This window comes from Misgurnus anguillicaudatus, chromosome 20, assembly GCF_027580225.2.
Source record: "Misgurnus anguillicaudatus chromosome 20, ASM2758022v2, whole genome shotgun sequence".
Classification (NCBI taxonomy): Eukaryota; Metazoa; Chordata; class Actinopteri; order Cypriniformes; family Cobitidae; genus Misgurnus; species Misgurnus anguillicaudatus.
Genome location: NC_073356.2, coordinates 8,379,754 through 8,399,637, shown reverse-complemented (window position 1 = coordinate 8,399,637; position 19,884 = coordinate 8,379,754). Strand labels below are relative to the sequence as shown.

The 19,884-nt window shown below is 37.7% G+C and overlaps 3 protein-coding genes across 4 annotated transcripts in view; 2 read left to right on the top strand and 1 right to left on the bottom strand.

Moving 5' to 3' along the window:
* gmnn (geminin DNA replication inhibitor) overlaps positions 1 to 17,663 on the top strand; it is a 228,615-nt gene extending 210,952 nt beyond the window's left edge. The window contains exons 1-7 of one of the 2 annotated variants that reach the window (XM_055219607.2): positions 13,023 to 13,122; positions 13,690 to 13,750; positions 14,565 to 14,666; positions 16,349 to 16,505; positions 16,645 to 16,727; positions 17,121 to 17,231; positions 17,338 to 17,663. In XM_055219607.2, the coding sequence (XP_055075582.2) occupies positions 13,697 to 13,750; positions 14,565 to 14,666; positions 16,349 to 16,505; positions 16,645 to 16,727; positions 17,121 to 17,231; positions 17,338 to 17,562 (732 nt within the window). In that variant the 5' untranslated portion in view covers positions 13,023 to 13,122; positions 13,690 to 13,696 and the 3' untranslated portion in view covers positions 17,563 to 17,663. Of the gene's footprint in view, positions 1 to 13,022; positions 13,123 to 13,689; positions 13,751 to 14,564; positions 14,667 to 16,348; positions 16,506 to 16,644; positions 16,728 to 17,120; positions 17,232 to 17,337 lie in introns of those variants that run through there. The other variant, XM_073858060.1, reaches the window with a different exon arrangement.
* Positions 129 to 2,968, top strand: acot13 (acyl-CoA thioesterase 13). The gene is made up of 3 exons (XM_055219611.2): positions 129 to 363; positions 469 to 653; positions 1,825 to 2,968. The coding sequence occupies exons 1-3, from the start codon at positions 280 to 282 to the stop codon at positions 1,979 to 1,981; spliced, it is 426 nt and encodes a 141-aa protein (XP_055075586.2). The 5' UTR covers positions 129 to 279; the 3' UTR covers positions 1,982 to 2,968.
* On the bottom strand, positions 2,065 to 7,547 carry c20h6orf62 (chromosome 20 C6orf62 homolog). The gene is made up of 5 exons (XM_055219610.2): positions 6,027 to 7,547; positions 5,749 to 5,925; positions 5,522 to 5,647; positions 3,349 to 3,483; positions 2,065 to 3,262 (listed from the first exon to the last, which is right to left on the bottom strand). The coding sequence occupies exons 1-5, from the start codon at positions 6,153 to 6,155 to the stop codon at positions 3,137 to 3,139; spliced, it is 693 nt and encodes a 230-aa protein (XP_055075585.1). The 5' UTR covers positions 6,156 to 7,547; the 3' UTR covers positions 2,065 to 3,136.
* Positions 17,664 to 19,884: the final 2,221 nt, after the last annotated feature.

Genomic DNA, 19,884 nt, shown 5'->3' with positions numbered 1-19,884 from the left:
AGCAGGGTAATTAAACTGACCCGAGTTCAACCATATTCGACACTGGTCATTTGTGATCAAATCCCCCTAGTGGTGATTTTCGAAACAGTTATGACGTAATGAAGCCTCGTTTGCTAAAATCACGTGACTTGGTTAGTTTGAAGCACGCTCAGTCCGAACCACTGATTCGACACAAAAGATTCGTAAATGTTTCGAAGCAGTGTTTCTCTTTGACCACCTTTCAAAACGTTCCCAGTTTAACTTTTCCTTCGTTGTGTTTTGGTATCTGCAATATCAGCAATGGTTTCCCTGTCTCTAAATTCACTAAAACAAATAATGCGTGCGATGGTGAATAGTTCTGGTTTTGATCGGGTTTTAAGCAAGGTAAGTGTGAAGCAAAGTCAGCGCAACCTTGTTTCAAGCCTTACGATCTACCAGCCAAACCGGTTCAAGCTGAGATCAGCGTGATGATTTTTTATGCGGTTTTAGGTTGAAATCGTGTCTGCAGCACCTGGTAGAGTTGTGTGTGAGATGAAGGTTGAGGAGGAGCACACAAACAGAGGAGGCACGCTTCACGGAGGAATGACAGCCACACTGGTGGACGTCATCTCCACTACTGCTATTATGTACAGTGAGAGGGGAGCACCGGGAGTCAGTGTCGACATGAATATAACGTGAGTTTTATAAGAGTTTTTTGTTTTGTTTTATCTAATCATTATCTGTGTCTGACTCTTAAAGCAACACCAAAGAGTTTTTTTACCTTAAAATAACGTTTCCAAAAAAAGTTTCAGTCGTTCATCCACTTGAAACAGGGTGAACGGCACTTTCACATTCGCTTTGCAGCCCTCTATCGGCCAAAACCGCACTAAAGAAGTTTCCAGCCGTCGGGTAGTGGTCCTGTAGTTCGAATGAAAACTACAAAAACTTGCTTTACGGCAGACCTACAATCCAATCAGAGCCAGCTATGCTGCAGTAGGCTAAATTATTTACAACAGTGGTAATGGACAATTCCGCTTTCAACCTGTAGGGGGAGCAAAGAGCAAAAACTCTTTCGTGTTGCTTTAAAGGTGCAGTGTGTAGCTTTTTGAAGGATCTAATGACAGAAATGCAATATAATATACATGACTATATTATCAGTGGTGTATAAAGACCTTACATAATAAACTGTTATGTGTTTATTACCCAAGAATAAGCCGTTTTTATCTACATACACCGCAGGTCCCCTTACATGGAAGTTGCCATTTTGTGCCGCCATGTTTCTGCAGTAGCCCTAAAGGACAAACTGCTCTACGGACCGCGTTTTGTCACTACCGTAATTTGTCTTAAGGCCTGAATACACTGCAGGATTTTTGCATTATTATAAGTTACCTTATCACACTGTGCGACATGGATTGTGTTTAAACTTGGGTACGACAAGCATGTAGAATGTACGATGGCATGGAGGCTTTAAAAGCTGCGTCACATGTTAGCACATTATCACCAGTATGCGCTAGTGGTAAACAAATACCAGTACGCAGGTCGTAGCAGCAAACACAGTGTGTGTGGATCATGCCGAATTTCTGACATTGTCAGAAAACCATCGTAGGCTATCTTTGGACGCAAGACTGGGAAAACGACCGTATTAGGACCACCGATCACAGAAATCACAGCGATTGTTTCACAATGGCAATCTTTCGGTTTGGACATCCAAAAATCATGCAGTGTATCCCAGGCTTTAGACAACATCATGTTTGTCCTGTGGTGGCTACCGTACATTCTGTGTTTCGGTGACCATTGTAATTCACAACTAGATGCTGCTAAAATCTACACACTGTACCTTTAATAACACTCATTTCTTTTTACTAGATACATGAATGCGGCTAAAGTTGGAGAAGACGTATTAATCACTGCTCAGGTTTTAAAACAAGGAAGGACTTTGGCTTTTGCAACAGTAGATCTCACAAACAAGGCAAATGGAAAAATGATTGCTCAAGGAAGACACACAAAGCACCTTGGTGGTTAATTATGTATGTGTATGTCCATGTTACTTTCCATTACATTGTATATAATCAACTCCACAATAAAGATTGATTTTTCGCACCGTACTAGATTATGTTCAGCAGTTTATTTCAAGAGAATTATTCAAACAATGGGTACATCAATAAAGACAGATCAACCTTGCCCTTTCCCATCAAGTTTTTGAAAGTGGATAATGATTTTACAACAAAAGTGGCTTACGGATACCAAATTTCCAAGCACTCTCAGAACAGGTTCGTCTATAAAAGAAAATCAAATCTTATTTAAGTTTCCCTATGAAATTTCTCATTAGGTATATGAGCATGAACACAAGTCTCCCATCACATACCCACCACCAAAGATTAAATCTGGTATCAGTAGCTTGTACGTATATAGTGCATGAACTGCTTGATTGGTGACAATTACCATCCCATCCCCCAAAAAAGAAAAACATCAGAATTCCTATAACAGTTTGTCAAGAGACATCCCACACCTCCGTCCCGTTTAGGCACCACTCCTCTAAAAATGCATGAAATACAACATGAAATAAGGTTTGTCGTATTATTATTATAGGCAAGCAATGACACTCAAAATTAAAATGTCCAGCAAAAACTAACGCAGTAACAGAATGAGAAGCAATGCCAACACCAAATGAGTTTTAACAAGTATTGTTCGCGTTTTTGGAAGACTGCCTGAGCTCTTTGTCCTCCTCCATTACAGATACTCATGAATCCCTACTGTCATTTCCCCAATACTAAGAGTTAACTATCCCTCACAACACAGATGTTAAAGCCGGTCCAACATATCAAGAGGACCACATCTGAAAGACTGGTTCGGGCATTTTGCTTTTCCTTAATGTAAAGAGTTCCTTCGGTGACTGGTATTGTTGACAGTGCAGCTCCAAGAGAACAACCACTCAAAATCAATGTTCATGCAGGTTCAAATAAAACTGATATCAAAGAGAAGGCAGATGGGATGAACCAAACCAAAACTGGTCGAATTAAAAAAAAAAAACAAAGCGCTAAATTAATCTCAAGATGAAAATGAGTGGTTAACAAAAACGAGAGTTCCAAGCACAAGTTCAATTCTATTCAACTGAGGGACGTGTTGATGAGGACAACTTGCTTCGAGGCCTCGAGTGGAGTTTTCTATACGGTTTCTCCTAATCAGGCATGTATGGACGGAGGTGGTCCTCGATGTCTCCAACCCCCCAACAAGTCAGCTGATCCTGTGGCAGGTAGAGACAGAGACTGCACAACTTGAAAACTGTGAGCTTGGCTTTTGGAGTCTGCGAAGGAAGAAACGGTAAATGTTAGGCGACTATAGATTTGATCATCTACCTGGTCTTTAGTTTTCACATTTCGCTAAACTAACCTGTAAGTGCTGTCTGTCCATAAAGAGAAAGACAGACTGGTTGGGGTTGTTCATAACCATCCCAGCCTTGTCCTTCCTACCAACAGCATGCAAAAACTGTTTCTCATAGTCTCCGTGATGAAACTCGAACTTGGCCTGTGAACACGCACAAATAATGTAACTACTTGAGTACTACCTCAACCTACAAATTCATGTACTTTTATTACTTAATAGCACAATATGTATGATTTTTGTAGTGAAATCAACAAAGTGAAAAAAAAACACTTGCATAGTTTGATTCATTTCATGCAGCTTTATACTTTGTAAATCCAGAGAAATTCAGATTTTAAATATTATTAAATATCCCTTTTTATTGTCACCTATCACTAGTGAGGTTTCCATCCAAACGTGAAGCAAATTTTTCATAATTCGCAAAAAAAAAACTAATGCAAATTAGTTGCTTTTCCATTAAGTTGTTCATTACTAATGGGCAAGTTATACATTTATTTGCAGTGCAGCTTGTAAGCAGGGTTTCCTGCAGCACATTTCAGTTAAGGCGGCCCGCCTAAGCTTGGAAACCCTACTGCCTTAACTAGTTGGTCAAAAAAAAAGCACTGCACAAAACACCGTCAAGTGCATCTCGGAGAACAGCGCGTAAGCGCATCAGACCACGAGCAGGGACGTGCGCCACACGGTCGAAATGAGAAAGACATGGTCCGGACCGTCACTGTCTGGAGGATAACTAGCCAGCTGATAAAACATATCAGAGAATTGCGTGGACGTGCTTCACACCGCGAACGTGCACGCGCACAACACGGCCAAAATGAGATAAGACGTAGTCAGTCATGTCTGGTGGATAGCCAGTTGATAAAACGTGTGTCCGTGAGAACTGTAAGTGGACTTATGTTTTGGGTTTATTTAAGCCTGTTATTGTATTAGTCTATAGTTCTTGCAATTTTAAAGTTAGCTGGTGATTTTAATTAATAGCTGGAAATAATCAGTTTTTACAATTTTTGCGCTATCTATCATCGTTCGCCAGACATTCTACAACATCATCTTTAGTTTGTGTTTATTAACCCTTTAGTTTCACTTCATCACGCAGCTATTCCTGTGAATACTAGAGGTGTAAAATCATTGCGATACGATACAATGATTTTGTTGATACATTTCTCCTCGATGCACTTAAATGTATTTATTGATGCACCGATTTTCTATGAATTTAAAACCATCAGCATGTCGGCAATAGCACGAGAAAGGCCAATATCGATTGTTTATTAATTAACTGCGTGAAGGCAACAAGTTGCATATCTGTTACATAATCCAGCATTTAAATTTTTTTTTAAATACTTCCCAAAATAAAATCTGTACAAATTATAGTTTGTCAGATGTGCGATGGGGGGGGGATAGTAAATCACGTAGTTAATCAAGTGAAAGATTACTCATTCACGTGAGCCATGCAGTCAGACTAAGAGTATTTTTGGGAAATATCTGCGGTCTGGGCTTTTTTTTATTTGGAAAAAGACATAAAATTTTGGCGATTTTTGCTTATTGGCACAATCTCTGTCCCAAGAGGGACATTTACAACAATAACCTAACAAAATACACTTTTTTAAATAAAGAAAAATAAATAATGTGCAAAAAAATGTCACATAAAATAAAGATTATGATGGCAACAGTCAAAGTTCAGTACTTTGTGCCAAAATGAGCAGTGTTTCAGCTCGTGCTGGCAAAGTTTGCAAACGACAAGGGTTTTATTTGTCTGCTCATCTGTTTCCCAAATACTAAATATTTCCAAACCCACGATTTGCGTCCGATAGCAGTCACAATGTCCTCTTTCGCTGCTGCAACCGCTTTGTTGCTGCATCGCATTCACTTGCCGTCTGACACTAGCAGACAAAAATAAACGATAATGCCCGCTCTGGCGGAAACGCATAGATGGCAAGTGTTGCTTTTTCAGATGCATGTTATAAACGACTCAAACTAAAAGTTATTTCAGATTGATAAGGACTTCCTACTGATCAAAAGCCGTAGTATGTGAAAAACCTATGCATAATATCAACTGTGCGATTCAGAATAGATATCAGAAAGGTATTATTAGTGTGTATCGGCACTTATCGTCCCATCCCTACAAAAAATTATAATAAAGGTGCTTGTTGAACTGCTTGCGGTTGGCAGGAAACACATTTTATAATACCTGAACAGGCCTGAATGGTTCATGTTCAGCCCCTTTCCATCTGGAGAACAGGAGACAGACAATCTTCTCAATATCATTGCGGGGCCAAAGGATGAAGTCCATCTCCTGGGTACAACCTATCACATCCTTTAGAGATTTAGAAACACGTGAGAACATTATTATCGCAAAGCAGCTTAATATTTAAGCGATATTTCTGAAAGAGAACCGTTGCGTAATGCAATACTTACTCTACGCATCGACTGGTAGCGAGGCGCATGCAACTGCACAACATCTTTCTGGAGAAGTTCTAATGAACTCTCTAAGGAGTAGTTTGAATCCTTCACGCCTTTAAGGATATTTTCCTCGTAGTTGTTGGTCATCACGGGTACCACCTCAGCTACTTCAAAGAGCGCAGACTTCTTTTTCTGTACAAGTAATACAAATGCACATTAGAACAAACCCACACAGTCAATTCCAAAATTAGGTATCTACATGAAACAAGTGTGAATCCAAAGTGGTTTTGTACCTTTTCCTTAAATACGAAGGCAATATAGATCTTGAAGTCAAACTGATCGGCCAGAGACTCCCTTTTCTTTCGTAGCTGGGCACGAAGTCGGTTTCTCGTGTGATTTCGGCGAGTATTTGGGTCACCCATTGTAACTAGCAGTAATAATTTTGCCAACGTACTTCAATTTTTTGTTTGTTTTTTTAAAGTCTTTCAAAGTCTTTTAAAAACTAAAAACTATAACCAAGCACTACTTGCGGTACATGCCAATTGCAATTAGAGAATAAACTTAGCAAAATTAAATCAAGTCATTTTTTAAATCAATATGGATAGTGCTTTTGGGCCACGTAAATTTGTACTGTATCTATATTTTTGAAATGTTACACCATTTTTCAAACAAAAAACAAGGCTACGTGTAAACTAAATGAAACCAACGTGTATATACCCCAATTCAATATTAAATCCTTTGTTTTAATCACTGAAAAAAGGACATGTGCCACAAATGCCTGCTACACTGAAAATCCATACCGACAGTTTTGTGTACGTGTTTGTGTGTGTAAGGGGACAAATCCCTCGTTTTAGACAAATAAACCTTAACGTTATCTAAAAAGCTGACCGAGAGACTTGACTATTATTGCGGACTTTGTGAAGTCTCTTCCAGGATTGGCGATTCTGCTTTGTATCCATGTCTTTATATAAACCGTCTCATAAAAGCACAATTGAATGACAAGTGAGAAAGACAACCATGGCAGAGAAATGCAAATGCCAGGAGATCTTGGCAAGGAGTAAAAACACAGAATTTGCTGGACATCTTAGGGTTTAAGGGCATAAAACGGACCCACGAACTCTTCTGCCACGGCTGAGTTTCATTGTGACGCTTTTATTGTGGCCGGCTAGCAAACTAATGCTAGCTAAGATGAAAACACACGTTCGCCACTGATAACCTGATCGAAATGAGCTACATATCTCCTTTATATGCTTAAATATTTAAGAGCAGACAAACGAATATGTATCAATGGTCAGATTTTTACATTTTGGTTTCGCCCGTTTTGTTTATCGCGATGTTAGCAGGGACTTGCTTCGTGCGTTGCTGCTTAGCTGGCTAACTATTGTTTCTCCTCATTTTCTCGAATTTTCTTTCAAGCTCGTTGCGATTCGAGCAAGTGCTGTAAAACAATACTAACGAGAACCTCACGTCTTCAAATACTAATCTCAGTGCAAAACCCGCCCTGGATCGATCTATCCCAGGCGGAGGTTTAGCTCGATGGTCTCCGTTTGTTTTTGAGCTTTTCCACAGTCGTCACACGCCCGCATGCCATGTCAAGATAAACTGACAAACCGACCGAAATCCTCCGTTCTCTCAGGTAACAGACGGCGGCATCTGCATCGCGGTGGACCCATAATGATGGAGGAAAAGGGTAAAATGTCTTTCGTGCGTTTCTTTCGATTGTTTCGGTCTCTGGTCCGTGTTTGTCTGGAAAATAACAAGCGCTCCTCGCAGAACAAACAACCCAAAATGGCCGACACGCGTCAAGCAGCTCTGAACATGTGACGAAACCTGACGTTTGTAATTACATGCAATAATCTTCTTCTTCTTCTTCTTTGCGGTTTTACGGCAGCCGGCATCCAAAAAAGTTGCATTGCTGCCATCTACGGGACTAGCACCTTACTACACTATATTCGGTAATACAACCCAGTATCTATCAAAAATTTGAAAAAATAATGTTTTCCCCTCCCGCTTGATCCTACTTCTAAAATACTTTTCAATGATATTTCTTCCAAGCCAACTTTAGACAACTCTCTTATAAGCCCTTGTCTTTGGTGATCATAATTTCTACAGTACATCAAGACATGTTGAACCGTCTCACGTTCCTGACATGAACACATGCCACTCTGATGCTTTCCTAAAATCAATAAAGTACTGTTCAAAAATGTGTGACCAATCCTCATTCTAGACATAATCACCAGCTCCTTCCGACTCATTCCTCCTCTTTTACATGCATAAATGGAGTCATATACCTTACTAGACACTGAAAATAAATGCCTCCCTTTATTTTCCTGTTCCCAAAGCTTTTGCCATTTTAAAATGGTTTCTTGCCACACAATGCTTTTGCCCTCTGCCTTGGATATGGTTTATAATGACATCTATATTTTCCTTTTGAACAGCTTCCTTGGCCAACTTATCAACCTTTTCATTTGACACAATACCTACATGAGCTGGCACCCATATCAATGATATTTCTACCCCTTTTATTTTCACATCTCTAATTGCCAAAAGAATTTCATATATAATATCTTGTCGACTCCTTGATGACCCTTTCTCAATACTCTTAATAGCTGACACAGAGTCACTACATATCAACACTTTATGATTATTAATTTGCTCCGTCCATTGCACTGCCATTAAAATTGCATATAACTCAACTGTGAATACACTTAAAAAATTTGAAGTTCTCTTAGATGCTTGGACATTCCACTTCTGAACCACAAAAGCTGCTCCTGTAGCACCTGTTTCTTGATCCTTTGACCCATCAGTAAAAATTAATACATGTTCCTGATATCTTTCTCTTACTCGACACTGGAACTCATGCACCAAATTTGACTCTGGATTTTCTAATTTTATCTCCAGTATCTCTAAATCAGCTTTTGGTGCCTCCAACTGCCATATAGGAATTAATGGCCACATTACTCCTGGACAAAATCTCTTATCATATACGGCCATTTCCTGCGCCACTGACTCACATGTCCATCCAAAACTTGAAAAACTTGCCACCTCTCTCTCCCAACCTGACTGGATTGCCATTTTAACTGGATGATCATCCCTTTGACTCATCAAGTTGACCCAATAATTAGCCTGCAGCTGCTTCCTTCGTAAATGGAGAGGCATTTCTCCTACTTCTACCTGCAGAGAACATACTGGAGACGATCTCACAGCTCCTATACATATTCTCAGTGCCTTAGCTTGAACTATATCCAATTCTGCTAAAACTGATCTGGCTGCAGATCCATATACCAAACAGCCATACTCAATTCTTGCTCTGATTAAATAAATATAAATTTGTTTCAAGGAACCTACATCTGCTCCCCATTCTGTTCCAACCAAACATCTCATTAAATTCATTACCCTTTTGCATTTATCTACTAATTTTGAAATATGCTCTCTCCATGTCATTCTAATGTCAAAAATCACACCAAGAAATTTAAAACTTTTAACACTTACCAAATTCCTACCATACAGTTTCAGTTGAATATTTCCATCAACTTTCTTCCTTGTAAAAATCATCACCTTAGTTTTCTCAATAGAAAATCTAAAACCCCATTTCTTTCCCCAATCTTCCACTAGGGTTAATGCTTCCTGTACCTTCTTCACAGTATACTTCACATTTTTCCCCCTTTTCCATAAACTACCATCATCAGCAAATAGGGACTTTCCAATTCCTGGCTGAATTTTAGAAAAGACATCGTTAATCATTATATTGAACAGCAGTGGACTAATAACACTGCCTTGAGGCGTCCCATTCTCTACCAAACATCTTCTTGATATTTCTTCCCCTATTTTAACCTGAATACTTCTATTATTTAAAAAGTCCATTACCCAGTTAAACATATTTCCCCTAACTCCTATCATATGCATTTTGATTAAAAGACCCTCCACCCATAGCATATCATATGCTTTTTCCACGTCTAAAAACACTGCTACAACAGCCTCTTTTTTAATCTGTGCTTTTCTTATTTCATCCTCAAGACATATAATAGAATCAATAGTGTTTCTCCCCTTTCTAAAACCACTCTGACAACTTGCCATCAGTCCCCTTTCTTCAATAAAATGCATTAACCTACCGTTTACCAATCTCTCCATTAGCTTACCTAAGTGGGAGGTCAACGCTATTGGTCTATAGCTTGTTGGATTACTAGGGTCTTTTCCCGGTTTTCTTATTGGAATAACAACTGCCTCCTTCCATCCTGTAGGGATCTTTCCTTCCTCCCAAACTTTATTAAATACATTTAAAACCTTTTGAATTCCCTTATCACTCAACTTTCTTAACATGCTATAACAGATTTCATCTTTACCAGGAGCTGAAGTCTTACACTTATCCAATGCATTTCTTAATTCTCTCACTGTAAATGGAACATTATATTTATCCTCTATTTTCCCCTTCTTTTGAATAACATCAGCATATAAAGTCTTAATTTCTTCCCTACCCATTCTCTCTTCTTCTGAAAGATTACAAGAGCTATGAACTTTACTCAGCGTATTCACCATCATTTCTGCTTTCTCCTGATTCGTTATAGCCACCTTATCACCCTCTGAAAGGATTGGGTAACTCCACTCTCTTCTATTGCCCTCCATTTTCTTGATCATTTGCCACACATCATTTAAATCAGTACTATTTCCAATTGAGTTACAAAACTCCCTCCAATATGATCTTTTCCTTTGCCTTATAGTCCTTCTCACTTTTGCTTGTGCTTGCTTATACTCAATCAAATGCTGAAAATTATGAGTTCTTTTTAACCATCTAAAAGCTCTATTCCTTTCCCTAACTACATCATCACACTCACTATCCCACCATGGAACCATTTTTTTAACTAATTTTCCCGAACTTTTTGGTATTGCATCCATTGCAGCCATTTGAATACTTTGTCGCAACTCAATTTCATTCCTTTCTACATCATTTGTTTCTTGAATTGAGCTAATATACAAGTCACTTGCTTCCCTAAATTTCTCCCAGTCTGCCTTTTTAAAAATCCATTTCCCCCGTCTATCTTCTGTACTCAACCTCACATCAACTTCCAATTTACACATAATTGGGAAGTGATCACTTCCAATAGTACCCTCTTCATATACTCCCCATTCACACTTTGAAACCATTCTACTCGATAAAAACGTGAGGTCTAATATTGATTCTTTACCAGTTCTAATATCTATCCTAGTCCCTCTACCATCATTTAAACAAACTAAATTCTTGTCACTTATTAGTTCTTCAATCACCTGTCCATTTCTATCAGTTTTCCCTCCCCCCCACAATGTACTATGAGCATTAAAATCTCCACACCATACAACATTATTTCTATCCTGGCCTTCTATTTCCTCTAGTTCATTTAATTCTAGCTGTTTACAAGGGTTATAATAATTTATTACTACTATTTTCTTCTTGTTTGCCCATACTTCCACTACCACATATTCCTGCTCCTTCCCTATACCCAATACACTATAAGGAATACCCTTCTTTACAAAAGTAGCACAACCCCCACCACTTCCTTTTTCTCTATCTCGTCTGATAACAGCATAGTCAAGCAAGACAAAATCAAATCTAGACTTTAGCCACGTTTCTTGTATACAAATTATATCTGGTTTTAAACTTCTATCATCTATAAATTTCTTAAAATCTTGACCATTTGCCAACAAACTCCTTGCATTCCATTGTAAAATGAGCAGCATAAAAATAAATTCATCCTTTACCTACTTCTTGACTTGCATGTACAGTAAGACAATCCCTTACTTCTTCCCATTTTAACTCCAGCATACCCAAATGTTGAATTGCTGCCTTTGTAACAATTTGAATCCTTTCAGTTTTAGACTTAACCTCAGCTGTTGCATTTATTACCCCTGCAATAAATACAACCAATTCCTTCTTTTCCTTCCATTCCTTTTCCTCCTTTTGTCTAAACATGCAATAATTCATCCACAGTACATTTTTATCTGCCCGTCCAAAAATTATTATTGCCACTAATGGTGTTAATGGTCACATTTATGTAAAAATACGATACTGGCCATTTAAGGACATAAAAATCATGTATCGTTGCATTACTAATGTTTGAGGTATTGAAATGTAATTTTGTTAGTCTACCAGGTAAAGGACAATTTTAACTTAAGCTTAAACACACTCACACAACATTGTAAGGAGTCACTAAAAAGTAAAACAAAACAAAAAAGAACTGTTGAATGCAGAACTGAATCGATGTGTTTGTCATTGTGCGGCGCCGCAAGAACCGACAGGTGGATGACGTAAAGGTACCGCGAGAGCGATTCGAGAAATCATACGGACAAGTCTAATTTCGAATCGCTCTCGCAGTATTTTGACGTCATCTTCCTGTCAAGTTCTTGATGCGCGCATTAAGTCGAACAAGCAAGGAAGTAAGGGACAGTTCACCCGAAAAGAAAAATTCTGTCATAGTTTACTAATACTCGTGTTCCCATACCGCAATATTTATATTTATAAATATATATATATATATATATATATATATATATATATATATATATATATATATATATATATATATATATAACATTTTTGGCCACTTTTTATATTTTGAAATATATTATAAAAATAAATATTTTAAGAATTTTCAGGTTGTATTGGAAGAAAAAAACTTTGTATGTTACAAACAGGTTTGAAAAGATTAAAATTAAATATATTTTCAACTGCAAATATATACTTATAATTTTATATTTTATACATACTTATACATTTTATACAAACTTTAATAATTTGGCCAGGAAACATATATTTTTTTGGTTAAAAATAAAAATATATTTGTTGTCCTTAAAATAAATTTCCAAATATATTTGAATATAAAGGTTAAAACTAAATATTTTCAAATTCAAAAATATATTTAATTAAGCTTTACTTTCTATAAAATGTATTTAGCATATATCTAAAACATATTTTTGGCCAAAGAAATTAATTTTTTTGCCGTATGGGTTGTTATAAATCTGAATATTTTTTTGTTCTGATGAACATGAAGATATTTTGAAAAATGTTTGTAACCAACCCATTCATGAGTCCCCTTCACTTCCATAGTATTCTTTTATCCTACTATGGCATTGAATGTGGCTAATGAACAGTTTTGTTGCAAACATTTCTCAATATATCTTCATGTTCATCAGAACAAAAACATGTATCCAGGTTTGTAACAACATGAGAGTGAGAAAATGATGATACATCACAGAAATGTCATGTTTGGTTGAACTATCCCTTTTACTCCCGCGAATTCTAAAGTCACGTGATGTTACAAAGGCGGTACTTAAGTCATTGGCGCGCTCCTCGCAAATAAGCTGTGTGTATTGTAGTCGTGTGTTATTGAAAGTGCTCTGGAGGTTCTGGTTTATACTGTGAGTAGTTTTGGCTTTTGTTTTATATTTGTCTTAAAACGCCTAGTAATGTAATGTTCTTACGAATGTAATTACAACGAATTGTTGATGTGAACGTGCGTGAGTGTTTCCTAGCTTTTGCCTGCCTGTAACAGTAAGTTACAGCTAGTGTCTTCGTATGTTATATGATACAACTAGAGGCCTAGTCATGCTGTTTTGACCTGTCTATGGTTGTTATTTGTTTATTTGTTTACTTCCTATATATTAGTGTTTGTTTAAAATTTTATGACGCTGAGAACACGACGTGCGACTCGTTCAGTTTTTTCCCCTTTGAAACCGCCATTAAAGTTGGGCATAAAGTGCGTAAATTTGGTGACGTAACGTTACGTTAGTTGTATATTTTTTTACGTTAGTTATATTTTTACAAATGTTAGTGTAAAGTATGTTGGAATAATTTAATTTGTGACTACTACATGATGACATGTGGTGTACATTTAAAGTTTATGAACATCTTGTTAACAATCCTATCGTATTTGTTTCTCTTTTTATATCTAAAATGTTTTTAAATGGTGTTTATTTTTTTTAAAGGTGAAACATGAGCTCAATCAGAAGAATCAAGCATGCAGAGAATCCCTCTGAAAACATCAAGGTACGTTACTTTTTTTGGCTATTCAATGACCTCTTGTGATTGAATCAGTAAGGGTCTTTTAACTGAACCCCTATACATTGTCATGCATTGATGATGGTTCCCTATCCTATTAGTTAGTAGTACTTCTTCAAGTTTCCCAACAAGAACCATCTGACTTGATGTTGATGTGTCTCTGAATTAATCATTGCCAGTGTTTGTGGGAATGTTTCTCTTCTGGGTGTTGAAATTCAGTAACTCTGGTGTGGCACTGTATTGTTTGCGAGTGAAAATATTAACCAAATCCAAACCTGTAGTTGGTCATAAGGAGACCTCTGTGGCAATTTCCCACAGTAATTACAGGTTAAAGAATGTTGCACTGAGATAATAACCTGAATGGACCAATCGCTGTTCGTGGGAATGGTTGGTGTTTACCACATGCAGCTGATGTGTGATCTGCCCCTTTCCCACGCTTGTTAGGCGACGTGCATAGTCACTCAAACTTAGCTTGTTGCCATCTCATAGTGACGGCTTAACAGGTGTAAGTGGAGAAGAGTGACTGTTAGGGCAGGTGAATGAAGCTTTCGTTATTGTGTACTTTATCGAGCAGCTTAAGTTTTGTGGGAAAGAAACCCTCTAGGCTCCAGTTACTGACAACACTTCGGGCCCAGTCTCTTAATCATCATGACCTAGCATATTTTGCTACCTCGTATGCTGAAGTTTTATATATGTGTGGAGTTCCTAAATTTTAATACAGGATGTTTTATCCTACAGTAAAAATGCACTATATAAAGCTTGTATCTAACCAGAACCTTACATTTGCCTTTTGTTATTCCAGAAATTCCTTGTCATGCCAAGTTCTGGAAGTGGATCAGAGAGGAGGACGCTTCAGGTCCTTCAACCATCTGCTGTAAATAAGAACCTGGGACGGATAGTTGAGGTACACGGCAGGGGTCACTAATGACTCTTGAGCCTGTTTGCACCTGGTATTAAGTTGCGTTTTGTTTAATCTGGACAAGAGATGCATGCATGGGTACACCTGATATTTTAATCTCTTTTGACCGCTTCTGTCCTGATTACTTTGAGGGGATGGTCTGTGGGCGAATCCATCCGCTTTCTGCTTTTCGTTTAAACGCAAGCGGGATAAATAACTGGTTCAAATTGACGTGAAATAATATTATCTAAGTCGTGGCTTGTGGTGTTAGTAAACATGCTGCACTACATTTTGTATATATGAGCGCTTAAAGGGATACTTCACCGATTTAGCATTCAGCTTTGTATCTGTAGAAACCCGGCAGTATTACTGAATGACCATGTTTCCCTCCATCATTTCCCCCTGAGAGGAGAGATATCTGCATTTTGGTTCTGGAAAAAAGTCCTCCGATGATGCAAAAATCGTCATATTACATCATCGGAGGACTTTTTTGCAGAACCAAAATGCAGATATCTCTCCTCTCAGGGGGAAATGAGGGAGGGAAACATGGTCATTCAGTAATACTGCCGGGTTTCTACAGATACAAAGCTGAATGCTAAATCGGTGAAGTATCCCTTTAATATAATAATAATAATAATAATAATAATAATAATAATAATAATAATAATAATAATAATAATAATAATAATAATAATAATAATAATAATAATAATAATAATAATAATAATTTTAAACAATCTCTTTACTTCTGTTCATATGGTATGCAGGTGGGTGGGATTTGGGAAAAGACCACAACGATTAGCAACTGGCAACACGACCCAACTTCAAACGATCCAATAAATTCTCAATGGACAAATTCAACTCCCGCCCCTTTTTTCTACTTCAGAAGCCGTTTCACTCGGATATACGTAAAATAAGACAATCAATACTTCTGTTTCAACTTTAATGAAAGCCTGAATATCCCACTGATGTTTGGGCTCGCGTTCGACGTCGGGGTTGATGTTATAACATTGTGCTCGGACATTACATTAGATCAATAGGTGGAGTGGGTTGTCTTTTTGTGGCTGTTTTGAACCCATTCGACAGCATGAGCGTCTACACCACAAAAACAATCCAGTTGACTGTGTCAGGGTTCCCACAGGTCCTTGAAATCCTTAAGTTTGTGAATCTGGGGGGAATTCATTGTCTTTGGCAATATTTCAGATGGCGATATACTTCCTGGCTCTCGCATCACCCTGTCTTTGTTGTTAAGCCTCACCATTGGTTGAATATGATACGCATACAGACGCACTTACCCCTGGAGGCGTCCCCAAAGAGTCACCGCAGTGACGCAGCGTGCGTTCCCTCAAAAGGGAACTGTAACAATGTATCTTAAAAGCTAACCCGATGTAACCTTGCTCTCACTTGAAATGTGTCCCCACATTTACTCCTTGAATTTGAGGGTATTGGACCTGGAAAGTCCTTGAAAGGTCCTTGAATTTGAAGTTAACTAAGGTGTGGGAACCTTGTGCTTTTTCGACTACCTCTGAATGTGTTCAAAAGTTGTCGAGCTCAAAACTTTTACACTTGTATTTAGAGTCATTCACTTGTGATACGATCGACGAAAAGGCATCTTAATACCAGGTGATAACGGGCCTTTTTTCTTGGCGAAATGCATTTGATGTTAAAGTTCCTCTCGCCCTCTTTAGAATGGCAAATCCGTTCCTAAAAGGAAGATGTGGGGTGCTGAGCAGGTGAAAGGCTCGAAAAGGGTCAAAGCAGAAGTTGCAATAAAAACCACAAGTCCAGAAAATGAAAACCAGCCTGAGGGGGTTAGTCAAGAGGCGTATGAGCTCATGATCAAAGGTAAGAAATTTAGAACGGAGCATAATTCAACCTGCTGCTACTGCGCTATTAACTTTCTTTAAATAATAACTATGCAGACTGTGATCGGGAGGTTAATATAATGAAAGTAAAGTTAAGAGACTTTGGTTATGTTCTTCAGAAACTCCTGGATCTTCTTATTGGAAGGAGGTAGCAGAAGAAAGGCGCAAAGCGTTGTTCAATGTTCTCCAGGAGAACGAAAAGGTGAGTTGATCACTAAATGTGCCTATTTCCTGGACAGGATTTATTTTAGTCCCAGACTAAAATGCAAGTTTGAGCTACCTTAATTTAGAAACACCTTGTATTGAGACATCCTAACATGTATCAGTGCCATTGTTTTGCTTTAAGAAGCACACCAGTATTGTTTTTTGTAAGGTTTGTTTGTACTTAAACGTCTTAAAATAACTAAGGCCTATTCCTGGATTAATCTAAACCCTGTTTGGGGAAACCGCCTCTTAATGTTTGGCTGTTCTGCTCTACAGGACGGCTGAATGCAGTCATGACTTTGTTTAGTGTGACCTCTGGTGGCACAATGATCTGCCTTTATTCCTACTGGATTCATTTGAATGTTAATCGTTTTTCATTTTTCAAAATTAGTTGCACAAAGACATTGAAGCCAAAGACGAACAGATTGCTCAGCTTAAAAGTGAGAACGAGGAATTACAGGAGCTGGCACAGCATGTACAACACATGGCTGACATGATTGAAGTAAGTGCTGATGTTTGGTAGATTTTTATTGATGCCTGACCATTGATGTCCATTTTGATGCCCGTTACAGCCCTCCTGTTATAAGTCCTTTATTTTTTTTCTTTAGAGATTAACTGGCAAGAGTCCAGACAATCTAGAGGAGCTGCGAGAGATCGCTTTTGATGCAGAGGAAGAGTGTGAGGAACGTGAAGATGAGGATCAAGAGGAAGAAGATGAGGATCCAGAGGAAGACTGTCATGAAGATGAAGACAATGACGGAGATACCAGCAGGGAAGAGGCAGAACGGGACACAAAACTGATAAAGGACGATTCCACGACAGAAGAAAGCTGAAATGATGCCTCTCAATAACATTAGAAAAGAACTGTGATTGGACCACTGGTTTGGTCTCTTTTTTTAGCTATTAATTGCTTTTCGGAACAGACATGCACCTTGTTTTTCTTTGCTGTAAATGGAGCTTTTATATTCAATACCTTTTAGTTATCGTGCATGTTTGCCACCAGTGTACATATGTAAACTTGTGCATACAGAAATAAACATCTTGTTTTTGTACATGCTTTTAATTGCTTGCTTGTGACGTCTTTTATTCTTCCAGCTTGTAAACTGAAGTGATCATGAACCTGCAGTCGTCATTAAGTAGTAGTAATTTGGGTCAATTGTTAGTTTTCTTCCGCTATTGCGTCTATGGCAGCCCTTACAACATAAAGTGTTTCTGTCGATTCGCTTTTTCTATATGGAGTTGACTAATTTTACATAAAACATGAAATAAACGATTTGAGGCTTGTGTCACATGACACTTGGTACTTGTGATGGCAGTCAGGAACTGGGGGTGCGATTCAGTCCTGAATTGTGGCTGAGTCCAAAGATGCCAAACCTAGCAGGTTTCGCATTATGCTTAGTCCAGGGCTGTGAAGTAGTGTTTAAAAACAATCGCTCTATTGAGGTCACATTAATTTCATTAGAAATGGCTGAAATTTGCAAAAAAAAACTTACATTAGTTGTGTGTGGGTTTTTTTAGACACATTGTTATTACTCCAAGAAAATTCGTTTTTTTCCACCATATTTGATATGGTGACGTATGAGCAGAGTATGCCTGCACCACTAGTTGGCTTTAGGTTTTGTTGAATTTTTTTACTTCAAGCAAGCCCTGCGGCCATACAACGCTTTCTTTGTTAAACTAAAGTTTATAGTCATGAAACTAGTGGTCTTGAGATAGGAAATTGGTTATTGCTTAAACTACTGCAACATGCAGTACATCATGAATTATTCCTTTAATGGCTTGGAGTATAATCATTGGTGGATGCCAATTCACTCCCTAGCGATCGGTTTGCAAGAGCTTTATCTCTGTATCAGAACATCATAGAGACATGAGGGTGGGCTCTTTTGACTTATCAACCTTGTAACATTAGATCTAGTGTTCAATGATTCTTAATAAGAGAGGGATGATTGCATTGGACAAAAACAGATTATTTTTGTTTAACTTTTGCATTTTTTATTTGAAAACGTAAGGTTTTCCAAAGTGTTTTAAACTGCTCCTTCAAACTCAACTTTACTTTCTTCTGTGCCCTTGCTCGGCTCATTCTGTGAATCTTGCTGATTTTCATTAACCAATTTCAGTTACCATTTACGTATTAATTTTAGCAGTAGTGAAATGGCGCCATCTGCTGAGTGATTGTAAAACTGAAAGTGTTTAGTTTCTGCACATGGAAAAATCACCCATCATATGTAAAAAAAAACATTAAAGGGACATTTCACAAGACTTTTTTAAGATGTCAAATAAATCTTTGGTGTCCCCAGAGTACATATGTGAAGTTCTAGATCATAATACCTCCTAGATAATGTAAATCTAAATATAATTTGACATAAGTTGTCAGGTGTGAGCAAAAATCTGCCGTTTTGCGTGTGTCCTTTAACATGCAAATGAGCTGATTCTGTACTAAATGTCAGTGGTGTGTTTGGATAGTGCACATTAAGTGGCGGTATTATCCCCTTCTGACATCACAAGGGGAGCCAAATTTGAATTACCTATATTTTCACATGCTTGCAGGGAATGGTTCACCAAAACAAAAAGTTACCAGGTTGATCTTTTAAAAACGTATCACATGTCACAGTGGCACTGTACGACTCAGTTTCATTTCAGATTTTCCTTTAATTTAAAAAATATCCATTATCCAAATTTTCACACTATTTTTTTCTTTAACTCTTTCCCTGCTATTGACGAGTTAGCTATTATCCACCAGGTGGCACTTTTACCTAACTTATATAACACTGAAATATCAAATGATCCAAAAACAGTAAAAACACTTGTGTATGTTTTGATCATCGCTCTGAATCTGATCTCTAATAAAAGTCCTTTACAAAAATGCAATTCATTTAAAACAAAAACCTACCCATATTTGATAGGTAATAAAAAGAGAACAAATGAAGATGAAATGATTGTTTCAGTTTTTCATTTGATATATTGTATGTTTATACATTTATAGAAAAAAATTCTGGAAGGCATTAAACATTTGTGAAAATCATAAATGCTGGCGGGGAAAGACGTGCTTACACATTACGTAAGGTCATTCTGGTGCGTCACACAGCTGGTGCAAGACATGTTGTTGTTTTTAAAGTGACTATTTTTTTTGCCGAAATAAGACCCTTGCTACAGAA